Source organism: Electrophorus electricus, chromosome 12 (genome assembly GCF_041902795.1).
Source record: "Electrophorus electricus isolate QZ-2024a chromosome 12, ASM4190279v1, whole genome shotgun sequence".
NCBI classification, from domain to species: Eukaryota; Metazoa; Chordata; class Actinopteri; order Gymnotiformes; family Gymnotidae; genus Electrophorus; species Electrophorus electricus.
In genome coordinates, this window is record NC_137508.1 from 22,129,046 (window position 1) to 22,150,447 (window position 21,402).

Sequence of the window (21,402 nt, forward strand, 5' to 3'; positions counted from 1 at the left end):
TTTTCTGTGGACGCGCTCCTCTGTTCTTAGACCGAGTACGCGAGAAATTATGTGGCGTAGGGGTTGCACAGGAGGTCAAATGAAACCGAGATTTTTGTTATGGACAAAATAAACCTGAGCCGCTCGACACTGAGCCCAGTCCTGCGTTTAGCTATCTGAACAAGACAGCAGGTGAGCAAATCGTTTTGTTAACCAGTTAAAATATGCGTGTGTGCATCCCTGTGTAACGTTAAATCCTCGCCAACAGTCTAGTTACAGGCAATGTTAGTTAGGACATCGCTGTATTTTTCCGTTACTACACACGATAAAATAATTGACGCGATATCTAGCTACGTAATTGTTTTTTGACCATCTCTTTTTTTTCTGCACGATAAATGGACGTTGTTGGAGGGGTCCAGTAATATCAATCGATATCCTAAATCCAGATTAATAATTGACAGTGTAGTCAGTCTGTCGGAGCGTGTAGCTGATGTGATATAGTGATAGTTAACGTTACGTTTAGGCCGTTTTTTGTGATCCTGATAGGTTAAAATGTATGCAATACAAAGACAAGTCACTGAACATTGAATGAAACTCGCTTCAGTTCACGGGTCTGATTTTTGTTCGATTCAGATTACCGTGAGAAGTGGAGCTATCCCTACAACAACTCGTGTTGGACTGGTTTTATCACTTTTGTAAGAAAATGTTTCTTCTAAACTGAGCAAATGTAAAACATCCAACATTCAGTCGAACCACGTTAGTTAAATTAGTCTACCCGAGTGACGAGTTAAACAGCCACAGATCTTAGAAACTAAGGCAGTTTAAATGAGGATTGATCGTCTATTTACGGCAGTCAGGTATCGGATACCTTATAGTCCCGGAGTGATCTGAACCTTCTGAAAATACTTAGCAGCGAGACAAAGAGACATGAGCATTCAGATGGTCTTCTCGATACACGTCCAATGCAATAACGAAGAAATAGAGAAGTACCGTTAGCCAGATGTAGGGTTGAGAAATTATTCCATTATTTGACGAGGCGAAAATATATTAAACCCGACTTTCAGCTTTTCAGCATATTGCAAGATGGGCATAGGGACCGGTGCTGATGCAGATGTGAGCACTGCAGATCCGTTTCACGCAGATGTCAGCCGCGTTTTCAAACGCGACGGAAAATTAATTTAATTTCTTCCTCCTTTAAGATGCAGGTCGGTTAGTAGCAGTGAGTGGCTTTCAGAATAGCACTCAGCTCTCCTTGCGCTCGAAGCTGTGGACTATCAACGCATTTCTAAAGTGCAGATGACCTACGTGGAAATATCAATATAGCTGCCTCTGTCCGGACAGTGTGGGTCAGGAATCGCCTGTTTGATTCCATATTTGGTGTTGTTTTAACCTGTTTCATAAGGTGTGATTTCCTCTTTTGGGTTGTTTAGATTTGTGTACTAGTCAGTACACAAACCTTGGCGACAACTTCAGTGAACATAAATGTTGTTTTATCTGTTTGAGCACCGGCAGTTATTGGAGAGAACACCTCTGCTCTGCTTACTGACGGCCGGACAAAAGAATGGAGGACAAGAGGAAAAAGAGGAGCCCCAAGGTTTCCCTTCCCCAACCCCCACCACCTCCGGTCAACCCGCGCAAACTGCCTGTCCTGCCGGCCAGCAAGAGTGCCACATTCTCTTTGGGTTTCCCTCAGCCACCCTCCCCTAAACCGCGGGGCAAGCACAAGCGCTCCGTGGGAGCCTTGGGCATAGCCAAAGAAGTCCTGACAGTACCCACAGTCCCTCCAAAAGCCACTAGGTTTGTATCAGTCACCTCAGGGCTATTATACATGGGTGCACATATATACAGATGTATATTACAGCATATATGGTAGTAATAAAGCACAGAGGCTACAAATAATGCTCAAGGATGAGGCTATTCTTCTTCAAGCGACTAGAAGCTTGTAACATGAATCAGTAGTCAGTACAGAGGTCCTTCCAAGCCAGTAGGGGAGATGTGCTAGTCTCAAACACCCAGCAGCTGTCATGACCGTGTTCGTGTTTGTACACGTGGTGCTGATGACAGACCCCACCGTGAGAAGCCTCGAGCCCCACAGCCCACTGGCCCGAGCTGTGTAGCACCATCCTCCTCACCCCTCCAGCACACCTTCCTCACCGACGTCTCGGACGTGAGAGAGATGGAGGGCGGCCTCCTCAACCTGCTCAACGACTTCCACTCTGGGAAACTGCAGGCCTTCGGTGAGACGGGGTTGGGGGTGGGGTTTGATTGAGGGTGGGGGGATTGCCAAACCTCGCTGAGACACAGGCAGCAGGGAAGATCTGAGCCCAGTAATGTGAGCATGGGTAAAAATGTGTGTGTGAGTGTGTGTGTGTGTGTGTGTGTTTCTATGAGTAAAACCAGTTGTAATTATTTAGCTGTTACTTTTTTCCAGTGCAGCTTCGGGCACTCAAGCCCCACGTTTTGCATGCGGGTGCGTGGGCGTGCACGTGTGCCCACGTGCGCCAGCGTGCGCCGCCCTTTCACCCATTCCACTGCGAGTTATACTGTGTATGACTATGTATGTGACAAACAAACCAAACTTGAAACTTGAAACTCCTCAGGTAAGGTGTGTTCGTTTGAGCAGCTGGAGCACGTGAGGGAGATGCAGGAGAAACTGGCTCGTCTGCACTTCAGCCTGGACAGCCATGTGGAGGAGCTGTCTGAGGACCAGAGGAAAAACGCATCTGACCGTAACCTGGAGCACCTGCTCAGCAACGTGAGAGATGCGCGCGCATGAACATGCACACCTGGAAAAGCAGAGGGATATAAACACATTTTGTTGTGTTATGCACTGCTCTCACGTGTACAGTTTAACAACCAATACACACATACTTCAGGTACAGCCAGTGCAGTGATTTTTGGACCTCTGTCACCCAAGAGTGTGTGGCTGCAGGCATGCCATAAATATTGAATATTTTCATTTTCTAAATTTTTATACAATAAATTTGATTTTCTCTGCTGAAAGGTGTGTGTACAGACAGGCTTCATCTTGCATTGCCAGCAATTTGGCAATTGGTTCCTAGCCTTTCGTGTGGAAATGTAGGAGGTGTGTGTGTTTTGGAATAACTTGCGTGTAGCAGACTGGTGTGAAAAGCGCCCTTCCATCTTATTAAAGACAAAAATAGCAAGGGTACTCAGTCACTACGGCAACAACAGATCAGATTCAGGTGTTGGACTTCAACACTTTCCTACCTTCTAGGGATGTGGCGTGTATGTGTGTGTGTGTGTGGGGGGGGGGGATCAAAAGAGCAGATCTCTGGTGAAGTTTAAGCAAATAACCTTTTTATTCACACTGCAAGAACTGTCTTTTATTCAGTAATTAAGCATTTGGGTTGCTACAGCTATTAAACTGAGCTATTAAATTTTAGCATTTAATCTCATTTAAACTGACCATTTTGGCCCTTTATTAAGTCATATTGATAGTCTGCTCTTCTCTGTCCCCACAGCTCGAAGAGCTGAGCAGCTCCATGTATCCTCTTTGGGTAGCTCATTTCAGGGTTTAACCACATTGGTTTTCAATCAGGGTAAATTGATGCCCTCCCTAGATTCTCTCTCAGTGGTGCAGATAAACAGACCCAACGTTCCTATCTTTCTCCAAGACTGAGGGCAGTTACAACTCATCACTGAACAGGTTTCTTCTGGAAGTTTTTTTAAAATTCAGAATTGGGCTTGAAAAAGGGAAAAGCTATGAGTCTCTTGATAAACAATATATATGTATATTAATGTATCAATGGCACAGTCTGTTAAGCAAAAATGGAAGGGAACAAGCCCAGTGCAAGAATACATATTAATTTTAATGTAATAATACATATTAATAATTAATAATACATACATATTAATTTTAACATAATTGTATGCATGTGCAGAGGGTTGTTGTTCTTAGAAAGATCCTTAATGCAGTTTTTCCAGACAGAAGTTACACCTGGCAGAGAATCAGGACTTGTTCAAGACCTCTGGGCCCTGAAAGGAAGCACAAACCAAACCCACCAAGCAGCATGACGGACTGCCTGGAGCTGCTGTTACCATGGCTACATCCCAACCGGCTATGCTAAAACCACAGCTACTATACCGAGCTTGCGGCCTGAACAAGAACCCACAGCGCACAATATCTGGCACAACGTCAAACGCCTTTCACGCTTAGACTTGCTGAGGGTTCTGGGGTTCACTCAGTTTGACTTCAAGTTTAGCCTTTGATAGTCTCTTAGCCTCTCGAGGCTGAAATATGTCCATTGGTACACTGTACATCATCACTGTTACAGTTTGACTATACTATACTATATGGAAGTGTGATGTACTGCATTACAGTGTGTAACAGGGCATTGCCATGATAGCTACAGGTGACTGAACTGTTACACTGTGATTGCATTTACATGCACTCAGTAATCCAATCATTTTTGAATTTCTGGAGTTGATATGATTATTTAACTGCTCATGTAAACAGCATACTCTGATTTCTTAGATTGGATTAAGGCCATCATTGTATGTCTTGAAATCCAATGAAGAGGTGGATTTCAGCTCAGTAATCAGATTTCTCAGTGCATGTAACCGCATACTTGTGATTTCTTGTGTGAAAATGTACCTGGATAGACAAAGCTGTATGTAAAAGTACACATTGTATATACAGAGAATTGATGCATTGTTACTCACTTACTCAACATATTACACTATAACTAATGATATAGTTACAGTGAAACAGTGATTTAACGTAACCAGACAAACTGATGGTTTCCCCTTTGGCCTGGTTTGTCATGTGCTTCTGATTAGGTTAATGTTCTGAAACACTTCTCGGTGCAAAGCTGTAAGTTATACGTAGACTTGCTCAGGACTACTGTAGACAGTTGAAATTTCTAAGGTGCCTCTCATAAATTTGTAGCAGAAAAAACATTTTGATGTAAACGCTTTGAAACAGCCTCCTGGAAGATACACTGAGGTTTACACCCAGGGATAGTACATTGATCTTGGTAGCAACCAACTGCTGACATGTATCAAGTTTTGTAGTACCACTATTTAATAAATATAGAGATAGAAACATGTTACCTGCTAGTCAGGACGCTAAAGCTGATGTGCATCCATTTTGAATGGCTTATTTATCAAAACTGTATCTGCATGTTGTGATGGTGTTTGGGAGATGCCCAGTTACAATCAGAACTAAGTTTCTAGTTTGACTACATCTCCTAGTAGCCTGTGGCAAAGTAAATTTTCAACAAGAGAAATGTAGCGTAGTGCAGTTGCTTGATCAAAGCTACTGGGTAGATTACATCTACATTGAACTCAGGTACTGTTTTGTTATAGCTTCTGCTGTTAATATTGATAGGCTGTAAACTTCAGAGAGCAAACAACTGCAAGATTAGCAGATTGTGAGGTAAGCAGTGAGTGTTCAAATTTTTAAGATATTGACTGTCAGCAAGTAAGATATTACTTTTTTTTTTTTTTCTTGAATGAGCTGGGAAGTACTTTGGACATCTCAGAGGTCAATCTCCCCAGGAGAAGCTTGATACTGTGTTTTTCCTAGCCGAATCCCCAATATGAGGATCTTGGCATCAGGCACTATCACGTAGGCATGTTTTGGCCACAGCTTTTCTGTTTTGGATAAGGGTGAAACCCATAGTGCTCTAGACATTGCTGTGGAATTTGTGACTGTTGACATCAAGGCTGTAATTTTCAGTGTAATCATCAAGGTGAGGGGAGGTGCCTTCTGTTGTTTCTCATTGCCAAAGCAAATTGAAAACACAAAGCACAATGGGCCTGAGAAAGGCTACAGTTAAGACATTCAGCCAGTGTATCCTCATTAAATAGCCCATGGATCTAATCTTTTGTGTTTCTGCAGAATATGAGCTTCTATCATCTTATTTGGATGTTTCTCTCCATTTCAGCAAGTAATCAAAAGATGATAATTGCCTCAATTAAAAGAAAACAGATAAATAGTTCTGATTTAAGCCGACAGTTCTGATCCAAGCTTGCATTAAAGATGACTTAGGCCTAAACTCTATCCATTAAGGTCTTGTGCTTTGCAGTTTATTGCTTTCATAATTCCGTTTGTTTGTTTTGTGTGTGTGTGTGTGTATATACACACACACACACACACACACACACACACACACACACACATATGCGCTCTGAGGACTCATAATAAAGTTAATGTAAGTGATTCTTTTGCACTCTTGTTGTGTTTGGTGTTAAGCTATCTCTTTTGTCCCGTAGGTTTTATATCGCTCCTATGCGCTAGAGGGCAATAAATGCACACAGGGCAGCAATGAAATCTTGTTGCTATGTAAGCTTGACAGCTGCTAGCTAGAAAGTACACTGTTTTGCCGAAACGTGATGTTCCACCGCATTTAATGGATAGACAAGAATGGTTAAAACATATGATATGCTTTCAGGTAAAATGCGTACTTTGTGCTGTGGTTTGTGCCTTTCTTGTCGCTTTTTGTAAGGTAACCTACCTAACCTAAGATAGCTAGGTTAGCTTAGCTAATTTAGCTGGTTACATCAACCTACCTAACGATAGTTTACGTTTACAGATAATACAGCTAGCGTTAAGGTTTTTTGTTAATCGTGTAATTTGTAAATTCTAATTTATTCGTATAGCATTACGCTGACTATGTTTATTGGGTATTTGGAGTAATAGCAGTTTTCTCTCCTTTTAGGCACGGTGTCGCGGATATTTGATCAGGAAAGATCTGAAGTTAGTTCAGGCTGAATTCGAAGACGTTGTTAACGAACTCGAAGGCTGTTTGGACCATTTGAAGTGGAGGGGAAGTATTATACCCATACCAAACTTTACTAACAATGTAAGTTTTGTTTAATTTAAGTGCACTTTGTTTTGATCTTTATAGGCTGCTGAAGTTAATATTTTCCTTTATTTTTTTTTTTTGTTACTGCATATCAGGAAAGCGCATTATCAAAATATTGCCGACCGAGGTTTCAAACGCAGGGTCATCCGGAGGGTGCAGAGAAACTGAAGGAGCAGGCTGAACAGAGTGAAAAATGCCTCTCTCACACGGTGGTGCTGTTGGCGGAGAGAGACGAGGAACCCTGTCCAAGCCTACAGAGAGACTGCAGTCCGATCCATCCACCACCAGGGGGCGACAGAGGAGGACTCTGGAGCTGTATGGCCTTGGAGATGAGTTGCAACAGCATACAGCAGAAAGGTGTGTGTGTGTGTGTGTGTGTGTGTGTGTGTGTGTGTGTGTGTGTGTGTGTGTGTGGTGCTGGTTAACATTACCTTATATTAGAATAAATCTTAGCCATGTTTAGTCCTTTCACACCGAGCAGTTAAAGCTGCGTGTTGTGTGTGTTCTCCCTCCCAGTCCTCCAGAGGCGCTCTCAGGTTCAAGATGTTGCACGGACTCCTGAAGCTCTGAAGCGCCACAGAAACACCCTGGCCATGGAGTTGCTATGGATCCAGCAGGCCATCGTGAGCAGGAAGAAAGTATGGACTGGAAGCACAATCTTTGATTAGGAATCAACAAATAAGCCATCACATGTTTTAAGAATGCTATGTGAATGTGGGCACAGCATTACTTTAGATTGATACCACTGGCAATTGGAGTATCCTGCAGTAAATAGGAACCATTATATGACAATGAATTTCTATCAGTTTTAAGGGATTCCTGTGCACATGCATGATGTCCTAGAATAAAGTAATTCACCAAGTTGATGTTTACGGCATGCTAAGAAATGGAAGCTAGCATTTATTTAAAAAATAATGGAGGGTATTTAATACTACATTAGGTGGGTGGGAGTTTAGCAAGGGGCTGTAGTGACAGCAGTGAATCGGACTACAGTACGTGTCATGGCTCCATGTTGTTCTTCTTCTCTGACAGTATCTGTCCCTGAGGCAGAAGATTGAAGTGGCGTAGTGGTGGAAGGCCAAGGGATACAGTGGCCGCTCAGGATGTCACAAATGACGGTGCAGACAGCACAGAGGTCATAATGACCCATTTCCCATGGCGCTGAAAAGGATTCAGGAAAGCTTTTCAGTACAGTTGGACCAAGCAATGTACAGTGTGCCTGTATGTTGGAGACATTTTTCTTCTGTGAAGATTTTCAATAAATTATATTTCATTAACTAATATTTGGGCAGAATTTTTCCTTAATAGTTGTTAACTTTCTTTTAGGTAAATCTGTATTACATATATGAAATCCTGGAGTGTTGGATTTCTGATATTCATAAATTTGTTTGGTAGGTGAATGTGTGTGTGTGTGTGTGTGTGTGTGTGTGTGCTATTGAATGTTTAGCTTTCCCAGTCTAAGATTTGTACCAAACCAAGATTAAGAAATTTATTTAATGGTAAAGCACCACTGATGTAGTCCAAGACTAGCGTTAATACATGTCCAGGAAGATGACCCCTAAGCAACCCTTCATGCTAACTGGTTTATTACTGTATTCCAAGCTGTGACATACAGCCCATAGAATAATGTTACGTTTTATTAGGGTTGGAGGTGAGAGGTGACAAGGTCATCAGATTTATGCTTTTTGAATGTATTGTTCTGGCTCTCTACCCCACACACTGTCTCCCTGAACCCCCCCCCCCCTTTTGTTGTTGTCTCTGATCACTGGCTATGCTACCATAGCAACCATGAAACACTTCAGAGTGTGTGCGTGAGAGACATGGAAAGCTGGTCTGGATCACTGCACTGCATACGATCGTACAAGAACCAAGATCAGCACAACGCAGCAGGCATCACTGACTCGGTGATGCCCACCTGGATGTAGTGCTTTCTGGATGTTCTAATCTGTAAGTATAAGGGTGTGTGAGTGGAAATGTGAAGCAATACAGTAGACATCATGCTGTATGAAGTCTTTGTCGCTTCAAATGTGAAAACCAGTGCTGAAACGAGACAAATTATCAATTGATGGCGATATAGATGTTTGTGTTGTGAAGTGTGTGTGTCTGTCATTTCAGACTGATTATGCATGATTGCGAGGGTTTGTAGGCATAGCTTGTAGATTCAGATTGTGTGTATGTGCGTGTGTGTTACAGCTCAAAATCCGTTTTGCCTGGATCAGGGTTATGGCCTCAAATGGGGTGAGCACAGTCTTGCCCCCTGTGAAGAGTGTGGTGGTGTACAGGAATGGAGATCCATTCTTCACAGGTCAGAGCTGCCATTTTACAATAAATGTAGACCATTTGACTGTTTCCTGCACATTTCTTAATATATAGGATGGAGTATCCAGCCATAAAGTTAATCAAAAGGTCAATTGTATGTTTGAACTGTGTTTTCATACTTTCAATATAACATACAAAATGCAGAGGCAAATTAGACTGACTGAAGTCTCATCCACCCTTGTCTGTTTGCTTGATTCAGGGAGGCGGTTTATTGTCAACCAGAGGCAGGTCTCCACCATGGACGCCTTCCTAAACGACGTGACTCTCAGTATAGGCGCGCCGCTGGCCGTTCGGACTCTCTACACGCCTCGTCATGGTCACCGGGTGTCGGAACTGGACCACCTCCAGCAGGGGGCGGAGTACGTGGCTGCTGGCTTTGAGCGGTTCAAGAAGCTCAAGTGAGTACAGGGAAGCAGGCAAAAACAAACACAATTCCAAATGGCTTACCAGTTTCAGAAATCTCTGACTAGGCTCCTGCAAAGGACAGGTCAGGGGTCACAGAGAGCTTGCCTGTCTACTCCCATGTTTTGTAATGCCCAAGCACCTCTACGGCAGAGTGATTCTGACCCCAAATGGTCTTCGTTTAAATGAGTAATTTATTAAAAAAATTTTTTTTAAAAGCTTTCCAAATAAGGCTGTAGGACAGCAGGATTAGTCTCTCGTGACCTTAGTGCGCTAGTTTGGCTGGGCAGACAAATGTTTGAAGTGTGAACCCAGTATTCACCTTTGTAAGAACATAATCTGTTCCTGTGGTTCTCTGTCTCTCAGCTATCTGGGTGTGGGGCTGAAGAGACCTCCTGTTACCAGAGCGGGAGATCCTGCACAGGTCGGTCATTTCTTCAGCAGGAAGCTTTAGTACTTGCTTGTACTTTACTGCACATTAATCTCTGCCAACTGGAACGCAACTCTCTCCCATTTACCACACCAAAAGAATTGAGTCCAAGACCATCTCCAACGTCATTAAAGAAGGCCTAGGATATTTGTTTTAAATCCAGTCCAGCTTCACAAGTCTTATTTGTGCACCAAGTGAGTGATTAACCAGTAGGTGTCAGTGTCAATGTTAGCACTTCATAAGTCCCTACCACCTTAAATGTCTTTCCCACAGAATCCAGGTGGCCAATTAACAGATGTGAGCACCACGAGCGATAGGAAAAGAAGATTATGCCGAATGATTTAATATTTGACCTTAAGGAGTCAACGAGAGATGGTGTAGCTTATGAAATATGAGTTATAAAAATTTTCTTCATATTGAATTCCTGGTGGCTTGAACTAAACACTCCCTACTGTGGTGTTTCTCTGCAGTTGCGTTAAGTTCACTTTACGTTTTTTCTCCAGCACAGTGTGCTCAGCCTGTTACTTTTTGTTGTGTTGTGTAGCTGCGGCAGCAATGTGTGCTGGAGTTATTCTCCATGGTAACAGAAACAAGTGATCTTAATTTTAGCTCAGCATTTGACTTGTCAGGGCAAGCTGGTACTAGACACCATCTAAACTATACACCCCAAGGCAAGCTGACCTCAAGTAGCCTTTAAGTTGAAAAAGAACATCAAATGGACTGATTAAACCAAATAATCAAATAAGATGCATATAGGAGTTAGTGCTTATGTAGCATGAATGAATGAATGAATGGTTTTTACACTTTGAAATGAGTCATTTTCCTCGAGTTGCTAAAATGTAATGCTTTCGTTGACTTTAAAGACAATGGTGTCATGGCTCTACAGCAGTGTTCTCTTAATTTTAAATTAACATGGCTGATAGCAACAGCACTGACCTTGCGATATAATGGAATTTTCTATTGTCTTCGTGATAGTGGTCAAAACACATGTACTTCTGATAGTAGGCGTGTGCCCCATGAGTGTGTGTATGGTTTGTCTTTGTTCGATTTCACTGCTCTAAACACTGGCCTAGTTTTCTCCTTTGTGCTGTTGTTTTAACACTTCCACAGGCTAAAGTGCTCAGTAGGCCCAATGTGTCTGCGAAATGGAGGAAGGTTATAACTCAGCCCTGTATTATACAGTGAGTGGCACAACACAGCACAGCACACATGCATGCACTCATACACTCACACAGACACATGCAGACTTGTCCTGGCGCTGTGCAGTGTGTTCAGGAATGGCGATGTCCTCGGCGCCGCCATGCGCTTCATCATCCCACGCAAAATGCAGAAAAATCTGGAACAAATTCTCAGCCTGGTCTCAGAGAAAGCCATGCTGCGTACTGGAGCTGTCCGCAGGTACACACACGCATATACACAAGTGCGATATCATACACACACACACAAACAAAAAGTGCATGGAGTGCACCAAATAATGTACTCATACACACTTTCCTTTTTGAACCCTGATATTTCTGACCTCTCAGACTGTGCACTCTGGACGGAGTCACAGTGATGTCAGCGGAGGAGCTGGAGAACGGGCGACATTACGTTGCCGTAGGAATGGAGCGATTCAAGAAGCTTCCATATGTGGAGCTACTTCTGAATAAAATGACAGGAGGAAGTGCAGACCGGTGAGGTCATAATGGCAGTATGTGGCTATTGGCACATCTGGAGGCTCTTGTGCTTAACTTCTTTTGACTCTGTTTCCTAGTCACTATCCTGGAGACCGGGGGATTCACAGGAGATATGAGGTAACGCAGCAACCTTTGCTTAAGTAACATTAGTGACATCATGAGCCCATGTGCAACTTCCTGTCATTTCCTGCAGACCAGGAAGGGGCTTCCTCAGGACAGCCACAGTGACTCCGCCCTCCTCAATTCCCCTGAGGTAAAATGTTCCTTACACTCCGTATCTGTAGACAGGAAGCCAACATGCAAGCCACAGGTGGTAAATGATCTAAAAAAGTTATAACTGTCTTCATTTGTAAATATTCACTTCTTGTTCCTGCTGTTCACTACAATATAAACATATATCATCTGTGATGGGAGAAGCATTGAAGTGTTTAGGCAATGATGCTCAGATCGAGTTGCAGAGCACCCACATGTTAGCGCTGAGCTGCCTGCTGTGTCTCAGAGGGATGGACGGCGCGTGAAGTCCACAGGAGACGAGGCGGTGGGTGGGGCCCTGACCCGGGAGGTTGGCAGCGAGAGAGAAGAGAGCTCTGTGTTCCATGCCAAGCCTGTTCGTGTCCGCAAACACAGAGGCACACGCAGAGCCCCAGCCAGGGCAGGTACTGGAGGCACTCACGTACATGCACATACACACGCGGGCATGCACACACTAGCATGGATACACATGCCTTCTTTTTAACAAACAGTTTTGTTTAAAACATTGTTCATTATCATGGCGATTTTGGTCCCACACACATTCCAGTCATATGTAGACATGTCATATGTTCTGTATGTGAACATTTCCCTTGGTAATAGAGTGTTATATTCAATACATCACGTCCTCACACTATGCTCGTATGTATATATTCAATATTCCTTTTAATACTCCATTATTCTATTATCCCCTTTTATAAAATATCTCCATTTTATTTTATCCTATTGGTTTACTCACTGTAAATACTCTGTCGTCTGCAAATAGTCTATAAAGTTCAATCAGTCTGTTTGGTATCCTGTTGTGTAACATACCTGACATGCATGCACACATGCGCGCGCGCACACACACACACACACCTTCCAGTCTGAGTCCATGACTCGGTTTCTACATGTTGCCCAGCCCAGCCCAGTGTGTTTAAGGGGGCAGGCAGAAGGAGGGAGGAGGTGCGAGGAGCGGAGGAGGTGGCCGACGATGAGAGCACAGCCGTGGAGCTCCCTGTAGACCAGGTTCTCTTACTCTCCACATTGCTGAAGTCCCCGTGACCTCTTACATGGCTGGATATCTCCCAGGCCTCTCACTCATCCACATTTGGCCCCCACTCATTCATATTTATTTTTAACTTCAGAGAGTTGCTGAAATAATAGAGGATGAAGAGATTAATAAGACAGTTCACGCGCATCAGGTATATTTGTATATACGTGTGTGGGAGTCGGGCACAGTGTTCTGCCTTCTGCAGTCGCAGTGACATTTGCCCTCTGTCTTTTAGACACAAGTGCCTGAAGAACGTATGGCATCCAGACGCTCCGGAGAGCGCGATGCAGATGAGCTCTCAGTGTCAGACGGAGAGATGGGAGCACGAGTGGGCTCGTCCCCCACAAGGCATACCGAAGCCCAAGAGGACTTATTCACTGAAGATCTGCAACAGGACAACAGCCAGGATGATCATTAGTCAGCTACTGGGTACCCACCAGGCCACATGCACTGTAATTTACTATGTATGATAAACCTATGCAACATCAAACATATTACTGTCTCTCCCCTGATGGTTTAAGGCATTCAAAGAGGAACAAGATTATGCAAATCGTATGGGAAGGGTATAAGCAAAACTTGGTGGGCCATTGCGTTCAAAGGAAGAATGCCATACACTTTCCCTTCTATGGCTTGCTCCAGGGGATAATTAATTTGATAACCCCCAAGGGAAATAGTCTGAAATGCCTTACTCCCTTAACTGATTCCTGTTGTCATGACACTCATGACGGGGGTTTAATTTCTTTCCCCCATGCCTTGTGAGCCAGTCTAGATAAGACATTTTCCACTCACTGACCAAATTCACTCACTGAACTTTGAAACACACAGAAGAAAGTTCTGTGGTGCCTTCTGAGATTTCCAAATTTCTCAAGTGTTGTACTGTGGACACTTGCCTATCTTCGCTTCTCCTTGTTTGCCATGTTTTAGAGGTTTAAGTTCTTCTTCTTCTTCTCCTCTCTCTCACTCACACAAACCCAGCTATTTCTCAGATCTCACTGCTGTAATATACTAACTACTTTGGCATGCATGGTGTGAGACATACTCCCAGTTTGTGGATCAACTGGAGATATCCTATTGGTAAAAATTTGCAACCAATTTTATGGACTTTCTCTCATCCCTGCTGCAGTGCACAGAGATAACAGTAAAGCTTACAGCAGTACTACACTGTATACAGAGTTCACTTTAGTCATTTCCTTTCACCCCAGTGCCTAGTTCTTGCTTATTGTGTCAAGTAATATAATGAAGGTTTACTAATACATATATGTGTGTGTGTGTGTGATTTTCAGGACAGTGGTCCACATGAAGCAGAGACGGTGTAGCCCACGTGTCGGAGTGCCTGGGTTGCAGCTGCTGATGGCCCAACACTCCTCTCTCCTGCTTAAGACAGACAGAACTGGGCAGGGAATTTGTAGTTCCTTTTATATCAACTCCAACACCAGTCACTCCATCTTTTAGCACCAAGACACCTGTACCAGGTACGCAGTGTTCCTAATGGCTTGGTCGCGGGTGGAGACTTGCTTATGTAACTACAAATGGTGAATTACAACATACCCCAATCAACCATATCCTACCTCTGCACCTGTACCTGTCCTTAACATTAACCAGCCATACCCTGAACAATACATAACTCAGTCCATGCACTGTCCAGACCTTTGTGGGTCCATCATATTGAGCTTACTTTCCTTGAGGATGTATTGTGATTACAAGTGGACTGATTATTTTGCTTTCCCAAGGATGAGTTAGCAGGTTCTTCACAGTTTACTACATATGGGCAACTCTGCAGGACAAAATATCGCTATCTGGTTCAGTGAGCTGGGGACTTTACCTACAATGCTCATTTGAAGTCTCAATTAGGATCATGTGTATTTGAGACAATGAATTTGGAAAATTAACATAGTTCTGTGTGAGTATTTAATACAATGACTGGAGTTATGTGAACACACCCAAAGACTGAATATAAAAAGAAAATGAGCTTCTGCATACTGATCACAGCATTTTAATAATATTTCACAAATATTGTATTTGTATGGTTTCTGGGTAGTTCTTGAATATGTTGATAAATATGTAAAAAAGTCATGTTCTCATGCAGTCATGTTATTAATGAGCTGTATGCCAATATTCAATAACAGTTTATTTTTCTTTTAGCAATAAATCCCCAAACGTAGTGTAACTTGCCTTAATCAATCAATCATTCTTAATGTATTTTAATTTAGTACATTGTTCCAGCAAAGGTTTCACAAATTCACACAGAACTATTTACATGGATTTACTTCAAAATATATCCACTGAATCCTATTAATTTCCACAAAAGAGAAAAAGGTGTTAACACGCAAGTTCTGGGCTGTTTGACATGGGAACACCCTGGTCAGTGTTTCCAAGCTTCTACATAGTGTAAACAAAGCCTTCTTTAGTTTCACATCTCATTAGCTTTCAAGTTTATCTGAAAAGTCTGATCTTTACTGTCCTCATATATCTATGCAAAACTAAGACAATACTGCCATTACTGAGTAAAGTAAAACAAATAAATAAAAAACCTCATAAAAAGATATAAAAAGATTGGATATTTGCTCTGGTTTTCATTTTTGCATGAGATTTGGGTGTGTGCTTGATCAGGTTCAGTCAAAACCAACAACACTCCCAAGAGGTACTCATGCCACGTGTAATGGGGCACTAATCCTTGCCTCAATTGCTGGCCAGAGTTCAAATATTTATCATCAGGGAGTGGACGAATTCAAGGTACCTGGTGCAAGCCAGCTCCTCGACAGAGAGCTACCACCCACAGGGAGGGAGATGTGGGGAATGCCTCATTCAGAGCAGCTCTGATGCAGCAGTGCAAACTTCAGTGAGAGGCTGGTGTGGAGCTCAGACCTCTGGCTGGGCTATAGGGAAACATGTGACATGTTGCGTAGTCCTGCACTGTCTGCTTCCAAGACAGAACTCCCCACACACATGGTCACTCCCACCATGGTAAGGACCATGCCCAGCACAGCTCCTGACAGAGACGGGAAGATAACGTGGAGGTTATGACAGAGATGTATGGATCAGGGAGTGTTGTTGAGTTGCAAAATTGGACATACTTTCCCCTCCAAAATCTTCCCCGAGTAGTTTTCCGGTGAGCAGTGTGAAGAGAAAGCTGAGGGAGTTTACCACAGGTACAGCGACTGACAGTTCTGTAACACATTATTTTCAGTTTTCCTTTATTGTAATTCTGCTCTTCCCTTTTTATTTATTTATTCAACCTTTCCCTCTATATAGTCTGTGCTGGAGCTGCTGTTACACCTGAATTTCCCCCACGGGGATCAATACATTTTATGTTATCTTAACACATGGCTGACAGTTTGCACCACTGAAAACCACAGCTAGGCAGACGTCTTCTTAGACGCAACTGACAGCAGAGCTATTCCCCTCCCAAACGACTGGTTAGATCATGTTCGACTGACCTGTAGTGCTAAGTGTAACATAGAACATCACAGACCCACTCTGGTTCAGTAGAAAGGGTAAAAGATACTGAAAAGACAACAAAATAGCTGTTAATGTAATTTGTGCACTATATAGTGAGATGCTTAAATTATGGTTGAAACTATAAAGTCAGCAAGTGACAGCTCTGGGCACATCAGCAGTGAGGTTAGGGTCAATGTAATTTTCGTCTTGCTGTCTCATGCACTGTGGAGGCATAGGTGGTAATTATAGCACAGCAAGTCCTTTCTAATTACTCACCAGACTTTCATTTAGTCATATTAGGACACTGACACACCAACGGGTAAACAAAGCAGTTCTACCATTATTTAAGCCTTAGTTAATTACAGTGAAGAGATAAATACTTTTTGAATACGTTCACTAGGTTGGCGCTCTCTTGAGTTTAGTTAATTAATTATGAGAAACGCTTTTCATTTCTTTACTTTTGTTTCGTTTTGTACTGTAAGAACGACGCTTATCTAGATCCGAGTAAACAAATACGTTTCTCCCAGTGATTAACACCGACTTGACTTCGAAATGTGTATTATACCTTGGTGTTAAGAAACAGGAACTTGACCTCTGCAAGGAACTGGGAGACTTTGCTCCCTTTGCCAACATGTTCGATTCCCTCGGTCCCTTTCTTGAGAAACGGGTTGGTTGCACCCCATAGGGCAGCGACTCCAAAAAGGCATAGCATCTCCACTAAACAGGAAGATGAATCCGGTGAGAAGATATTAAAAGCAATCTAATGTAAAACACCGCGGTTAAATAAACCCCGATGCAAGGCCTCAAGTATGTATTCTCATTAAAACTAATGTATCTACTTAGTAGGGTTAGCTAACCTGGCTAAGTAATTTATATTTGTACACAGTGCGTGCTAGTGTTTAACATATCGTGTAAAGACTATGCTTAGTTCAGCTCTCCTTGTATATAATGTCTTAGCTAAAAGTTTAAACAGCGGCTTAACTTTAAACCAATGTTATTTAGTACGTAAAATTGAAAAGACTGCATTTCTGACATTCGTATTAAACACTCACCAACTGACACCATTTCTTCTTGTGACTGCTTCTACAGTCAATGGGCACAATAGCGCCACTTAATTATTAGGCGGTCATATTATTAACGCATTGTACCAGTCTGAGATCTTACCTTATTATGAGTTGCACCTCTGGAGTTACATCTGTGCCAACTTGTTTGAGAGAATATCATTAGCTTCTAAAAGGGAATGGTGCTCTGGTATGGTATGCATAGATAAATACCTTTCGGGTTTACGCAACAACACTCTGCTTTTATTCAAAACTGGAAAATTTATTCCGACAGCTCCCTCCACATCCAAAACTCACATGCTGCGAACTGTATTGGCTTGCAACTCCGCAAAGCTACAGCCAATATATCATAGCATCAGTCATGACATGGCTTATTAAAAACCTTTATTCCAATCGGTATGGTATGGCTTGGTCTACCATTCTCGTAACCTTTCTGGCATTACCTAGAGTGCTAACTAGCTTAGGTTTTAGCATCACATTAAATGCAAATCATTTATCAGTAAGATATTCTATCACAAAGAATGTTTCTGGTGTAAATAACGTGACCATTTGTGCAATCTAAGGTAATTTTAAGCGGCTGGTTTTTTTTTTAGTGGAGGTTAACAAACGATATAAAATTAGCTAGGTTAACTAACGCTAACTAACTTCAAATTAATATTTTTAAATAACCTTTAGCCAGCTACGCTAACGATAGTGTATTTCTTTTGCAATATGGTTGATATAGTGTAGTAGCTCCCAACAATGATTCCTTTACCATGTGGGCAAGACACCTAACACTACATTTGCCTTCCTCTGTAATATGTGTGAAATTCTATGTCGCTCCGGGTAAGAGCATATGTAAATGTGCACTGATCAGACACAACACTCCCAGATTAAGTGTGTAACATTGATTATTTCATAGCAGTGGCGTATGTCAAGCTCTGGGATATGTTTTATATAAGGAACAGTGTTGTTCTTGTAAAAGACTTCTTGGATGTGGAGAACCAATATATTAGCCATATTAATAAATTCGGTTTGTTGTTATGGTTGAACATTGTATATTATCTTGTATAAGTGGCCTTATCAAATCATACTGACGTCAGTGGTAATTTCAGGAGGACAATAAAATAAAATAAAATAAAATAAAATAAAACAAACAAACAAAAAAAACCCAGACAGAATGAACAGCATCAAAACATTGTACTTGAGGAGTAAAAGGACAGAAGTAAATGGAGTTCATTATGTATTGTTTACTAGACATAATACAGAATTTCTTTTATAAGGGCTATTCATAACCCTTACAATTTCCCCTGGCCATGATGGTGACATTTATCATATATATGGGTTATTGTATCAAGCACATTCTTGGATCATAAATGTTAGGGAAGACTCTCTTTGCTACCAACGTTATGGCACCAATCCCTTTGGACGAGAAGTACATAGCAACAAAGTTGGAAAGGCTTTATTTAGCAAACAAGGATTTCATTGTGGAGTTGATTTTGGAGGTGGCGTTGAGCCGGGGCATTATACATGGTTAAACGCACAGCTTGGGTAATGCTGATGGAAATGAAATGGTTGAGACACTGGGCTTTAAGGGCTTTAAGGGCTGAGGAAGTCCTGTAGCCATGCAGTGGCTGGGTAGGGTAATGCTGAGATGTTTGTTGCGACAAACAATGAATATTTGAACATTCCATACTTTTATAAGTATATATGTTTAGTTTATGTTAGCTAATGTAGGCTTAAAGCAAGATAAGGAATTAAATGTTAGAGTCTAGCAAAGTACTGATTTCTCCAGCAGTTCAGCTAAGCCTTAAGATTACTGACCTTTACCTGACGCTTTTATCCAAAGGGACTTACAATTATGACCGAGTACAACTTGAGCAATTGAGGGTTAAGGGCCTTGCTCAAGGACCCAGCATTTGCAACTTGGCAGTGGTGGGGCTTGAATCAGCAACCTTCTGATTACAAAGCAAGTACCTTAACCACAAACTACAGGAATTTCCTCATCTTTAGTGGCAAGACAGGGCTTGTGGCAAAGGTGGAAGGTAGGGATATCAAAGAACTTTGAACCGAAACAGATGCATCATTCATTTCAGATACCATAAAGCAAATGACTGTGACTGCAACTCAGTTAAAACTCCATCACTCCCAAGCACTGTAAAATCTCTATTTCATTTTTTTAACCAATAAAAAATAGGAAAATAACAAATCACAATAGCAATTTGAAATGATCTGCAGAAACATTAAAAAGCATCACTGTAGTGTCACCATAGCAACCACTAGGCTTTTTATACAGGTCACAATGTTTCATTACATCGTGATTAGCAAACTAACACTTTCAAAATAAACATATTATAAATACAATAGTATCTCCATATCTGGGATGATGTGAACATGAAACACTCAACTGCGTGTGAGTGACAGGCTTGGCTCCTCTGGTAGAAGGAACAGAACGAATGAAATTAAAATATTTTATCCGTAAACTAATCAGTGTTACTCTCTTCCCTCCTTCTGACATGCCTGAAGTTGTCATGTCTCTTGATACTGAGAAAACATTTGGCAGATTGGAGTGGAAATATATGTTGGCAGTCCCAAGATGTTTCAGATTTCGCCCAAGAATTATATCTTGGATTCATAACTGCTATATATCTCACCTAAAGTTCCTGTATCCAGTAACGGGCTAAATTCGCATTACTTACCCCTCTCAAGATCTATTTCACAAGGGTTCCCTCTGAGCTTGAGTCTGTTCCCACTGTCAATCGAGCCCTCATGAAGACAACCAGAAACTTTCATAGTATATGTAGTAGAGCATAGAGTACCTGTCTATGCTGATGATTTGGTCCTAATTTCTAGTATACCCATAGTCATTGAAATGTCAACAGTTTGGCAGGTTTTCTGGTTATAAACTTTTTCCAAAAGTGTTGTGCTTTGAACAATGCGGAAAAAAGTTTTTAAATAGTTCAAAAGTTCTTTGATGAACTGTTGACGAACTGCTTCAAACATACTTGGAAACCCACAATCACTTTAAACCATTCCAGTTCGGATTCTGTAACTTCCACACCACTGAAACCCCCTTAATAAAGATCACTAATGATCTCATATCTGATCTTTGGAACAGCCCAGGAAACCATTTTTTGAGGGGTCACACCCTGCAATTTTTTTTGTTTGTTTTGGTTTACCCTAAAACATCTAAATTACGAAGAGAATAAAGCAAGAAAGGCTCCTATGTGACCAAGCTGTGAAAAATCACTAGTTAGAAACCTGATCCTGAGCCAAGAATGCTGACGTCTTTATACATGAATAATGGTCTTGTTTCCTAGCTGTTCTTGGGCATCTGTTCATACAGCAAGGTAGAAAAGGAAAAGTGAGATCTGAGCTTGTGCGCTGTCCTATGACACTGGCTGTCACCAAATAATGGGCACTGTTGAAAAGATACAGGGGCTGGATTCACGTTTCAGAAAAAATATGGGCTAGCCTCCCAGTCTGTTGGCTTTTGTACACAGAAGGAGTGGTTGTATTACAGCTGGAACTGACAATGAGAAGACCTGGAAGCACACGTTTTCTTGGAACAGCCCGGAAACCTGAACATGTACAGCACATTTCACACAAGAAACACTTTTGGTTCCTGACCAGCAAACTTTTCCCTTTTATGTTATTTGCTCCATCAATAGAAACTATGAATAAAGCTGCATGAAATGTCTGACTCAAGGTGAGAAAACTGAAAACTGTGTTTGCCCATAATAAATCTCGCTCTTCTCTGCACATGCGTCCACTTTCTTATCACATACCATTACACTGAGCTTACTTCTTGCTCAATCAACTCAAACAAAATCTTTCTGCATTTGTATTTGAAGCCCACAGGTGGGACATATTTCAAAGGTATGTACTATGCTGTGCTTAGAGGTAGTGCATGAGTGTAGAAATAGTGTTGAAATAGAATATGGATGGCAAATCTGTGGTATTGGTGTTTATTCTATAACATTGTTAAGAAACTAACAAGAGA

The 21,402-nt window shown here is 41.9% G+C and overlaps 4 protein-coding genes across 14 annotated transcripts; 3 read left to right on the top strand and 1 right to left on the bottom strand.

Moving 5' to 3' along the window:
- On the top strand, positions 1–6,140 carry ccdc28b (coiled-coil domain containing 28B). 6 transcript variants are annotated; one of them, XM_081724618.1, is made up of 6 exons: positions 1–171; positions 613–674; positions 1,483–1,776; positions 2,044–2,216; positions 2,580–2,734; positions 3,919–6,140. In XM_081724618.1, the coding sequence occupies exons 3-6, from the start codon at positions 1,541–1,543 to the stop codon at positions 4,015–4,017; spliced, it is 663 nt and encodes a 220-aa protein (XP_081580744.1). In that variant the 5' UTR covers positions 1–171; positions 613–674; positions 1,483–1,540; the 3' UTR covers positions 4,018–6,140. The 6 variants fall into 6 exon arrangements, with proteins under 6 accessions (XP_081580744.1, XP_081580745.1, XP_081580746.1 ...); XM_081724619.1 differs by lacking the exon at positions 613–674 and adding an exon at positions 1,179–1,381 and having other exon boundaries at positions 1,492–1,776; XM_081724620.1 differs by lacking the exon at positions 613–674 and adding an exon at positions 1,179–1,319 and having other exon boundaries at positions 1,492–1,776.
- A 68-nt stretch (positions 6,141–6,208) lies between these two features.
- Positions 6,209–8,093, top strand: iqcc (IQ motif containing C). The gene is made up of 5 exons (XM_027008262.3): positions 6,209–6,398; positions 6,666–6,809; positions 6,908–7,169; positions 7,329–7,450; positions 7,845–8,093. The coding sequence occupies exons 1-5, from the start codon at positions 6,357–6,359 to the stop codon at positions 7,878–7,880; spliced, it is 606 nt and encodes a 201-aa protein (XP_026864063.1). The 5' UTR covers positions 6,209–6,356; the 3' UTR covers positions 7,881–8,093.
- Positions 7,895–14,466, top strand: dcdc2b (doublecortin domain containing 2B). Of its 5 annotated transcripts, none has more exons than XM_027008267.3 (15): positions 7,895–8,033; positions 8,596–8,759; positions 9,006–9,117; positions 9,331–9,529; positions 9,900–9,957; positions 11,074–11,144; positions 11,230–11,361; positions 11,490–11,636; positions 11,717–11,756; positions 11,833–11,892; positions 12,139–12,295; positions 12,790–12,896; positions 13,016–13,072; positions 13,157–13,373; positions 14,205–14,466. In XM_027008267.3, the coding sequence occupies exons 3-14, from the start codon at positions 9,036–9,038 to the stop codon at positions 13,337–13,339; spliced, it is 1,293 nt and encodes a 430-aa protein (XP_026864068.2). In that variant the 5' UTR covers positions 7,895–8,033; positions 8,596–8,759; positions 9,006–9,035; the 3' UTR covers positions 13,340–13,373; positions 14,205–14,466. The 5 variants fall into 5 exon arrangements, with proteins under 5 accessions (XP_026864068.2, XP_026864069.2, XP_081580740.1 ...); XM_027008268.3 differs by having other exon boundaries at positions 13,157–13,350; XM_081724614.1 differs by having other exon boundaries at positions 9,032–9,117.
- Positions 14,467–15,031: 565 nt separating this feature from the next.
- Positions 15,032–17,700, bottom strand: tmem234 (transmembrane protein 234). 2 transcript variants are annotated; one of them, XM_027008271.3, is made up of 5 exons: positions 17,524–17,700; positions 16,925–17,076; positions 16,359–16,425; positions 15,996–16,088; positions 15,032–15,910 (listed from the first exon to the last, which is right to left on the bottom strand). In XM_027008271.3, exons 2-5 carry the CDS (start codon positions 17,069–17,071, stop codon positions 15,798–15,800), a joined length of 420 nt encoding a protein of 139 aa, XP_026864072.2. In that variant the 5' UTR covers positions 17,072–17,076; positions 17,524–17,700; the 3' UTR covers positions 15,032–15,797. The 2 variants fall into 2 exon arrangements, with proteins under 2 accessions (XP_026864072.2, XP_026864071.2); XM_027008270.3 differs by lacking the exon at positions 17,524–17,700 and adding an exon at positions 17,412–17,462.
- Between the last annotated feature and the right edge of the window lie 3,702 nt (positions 17,701–21,402).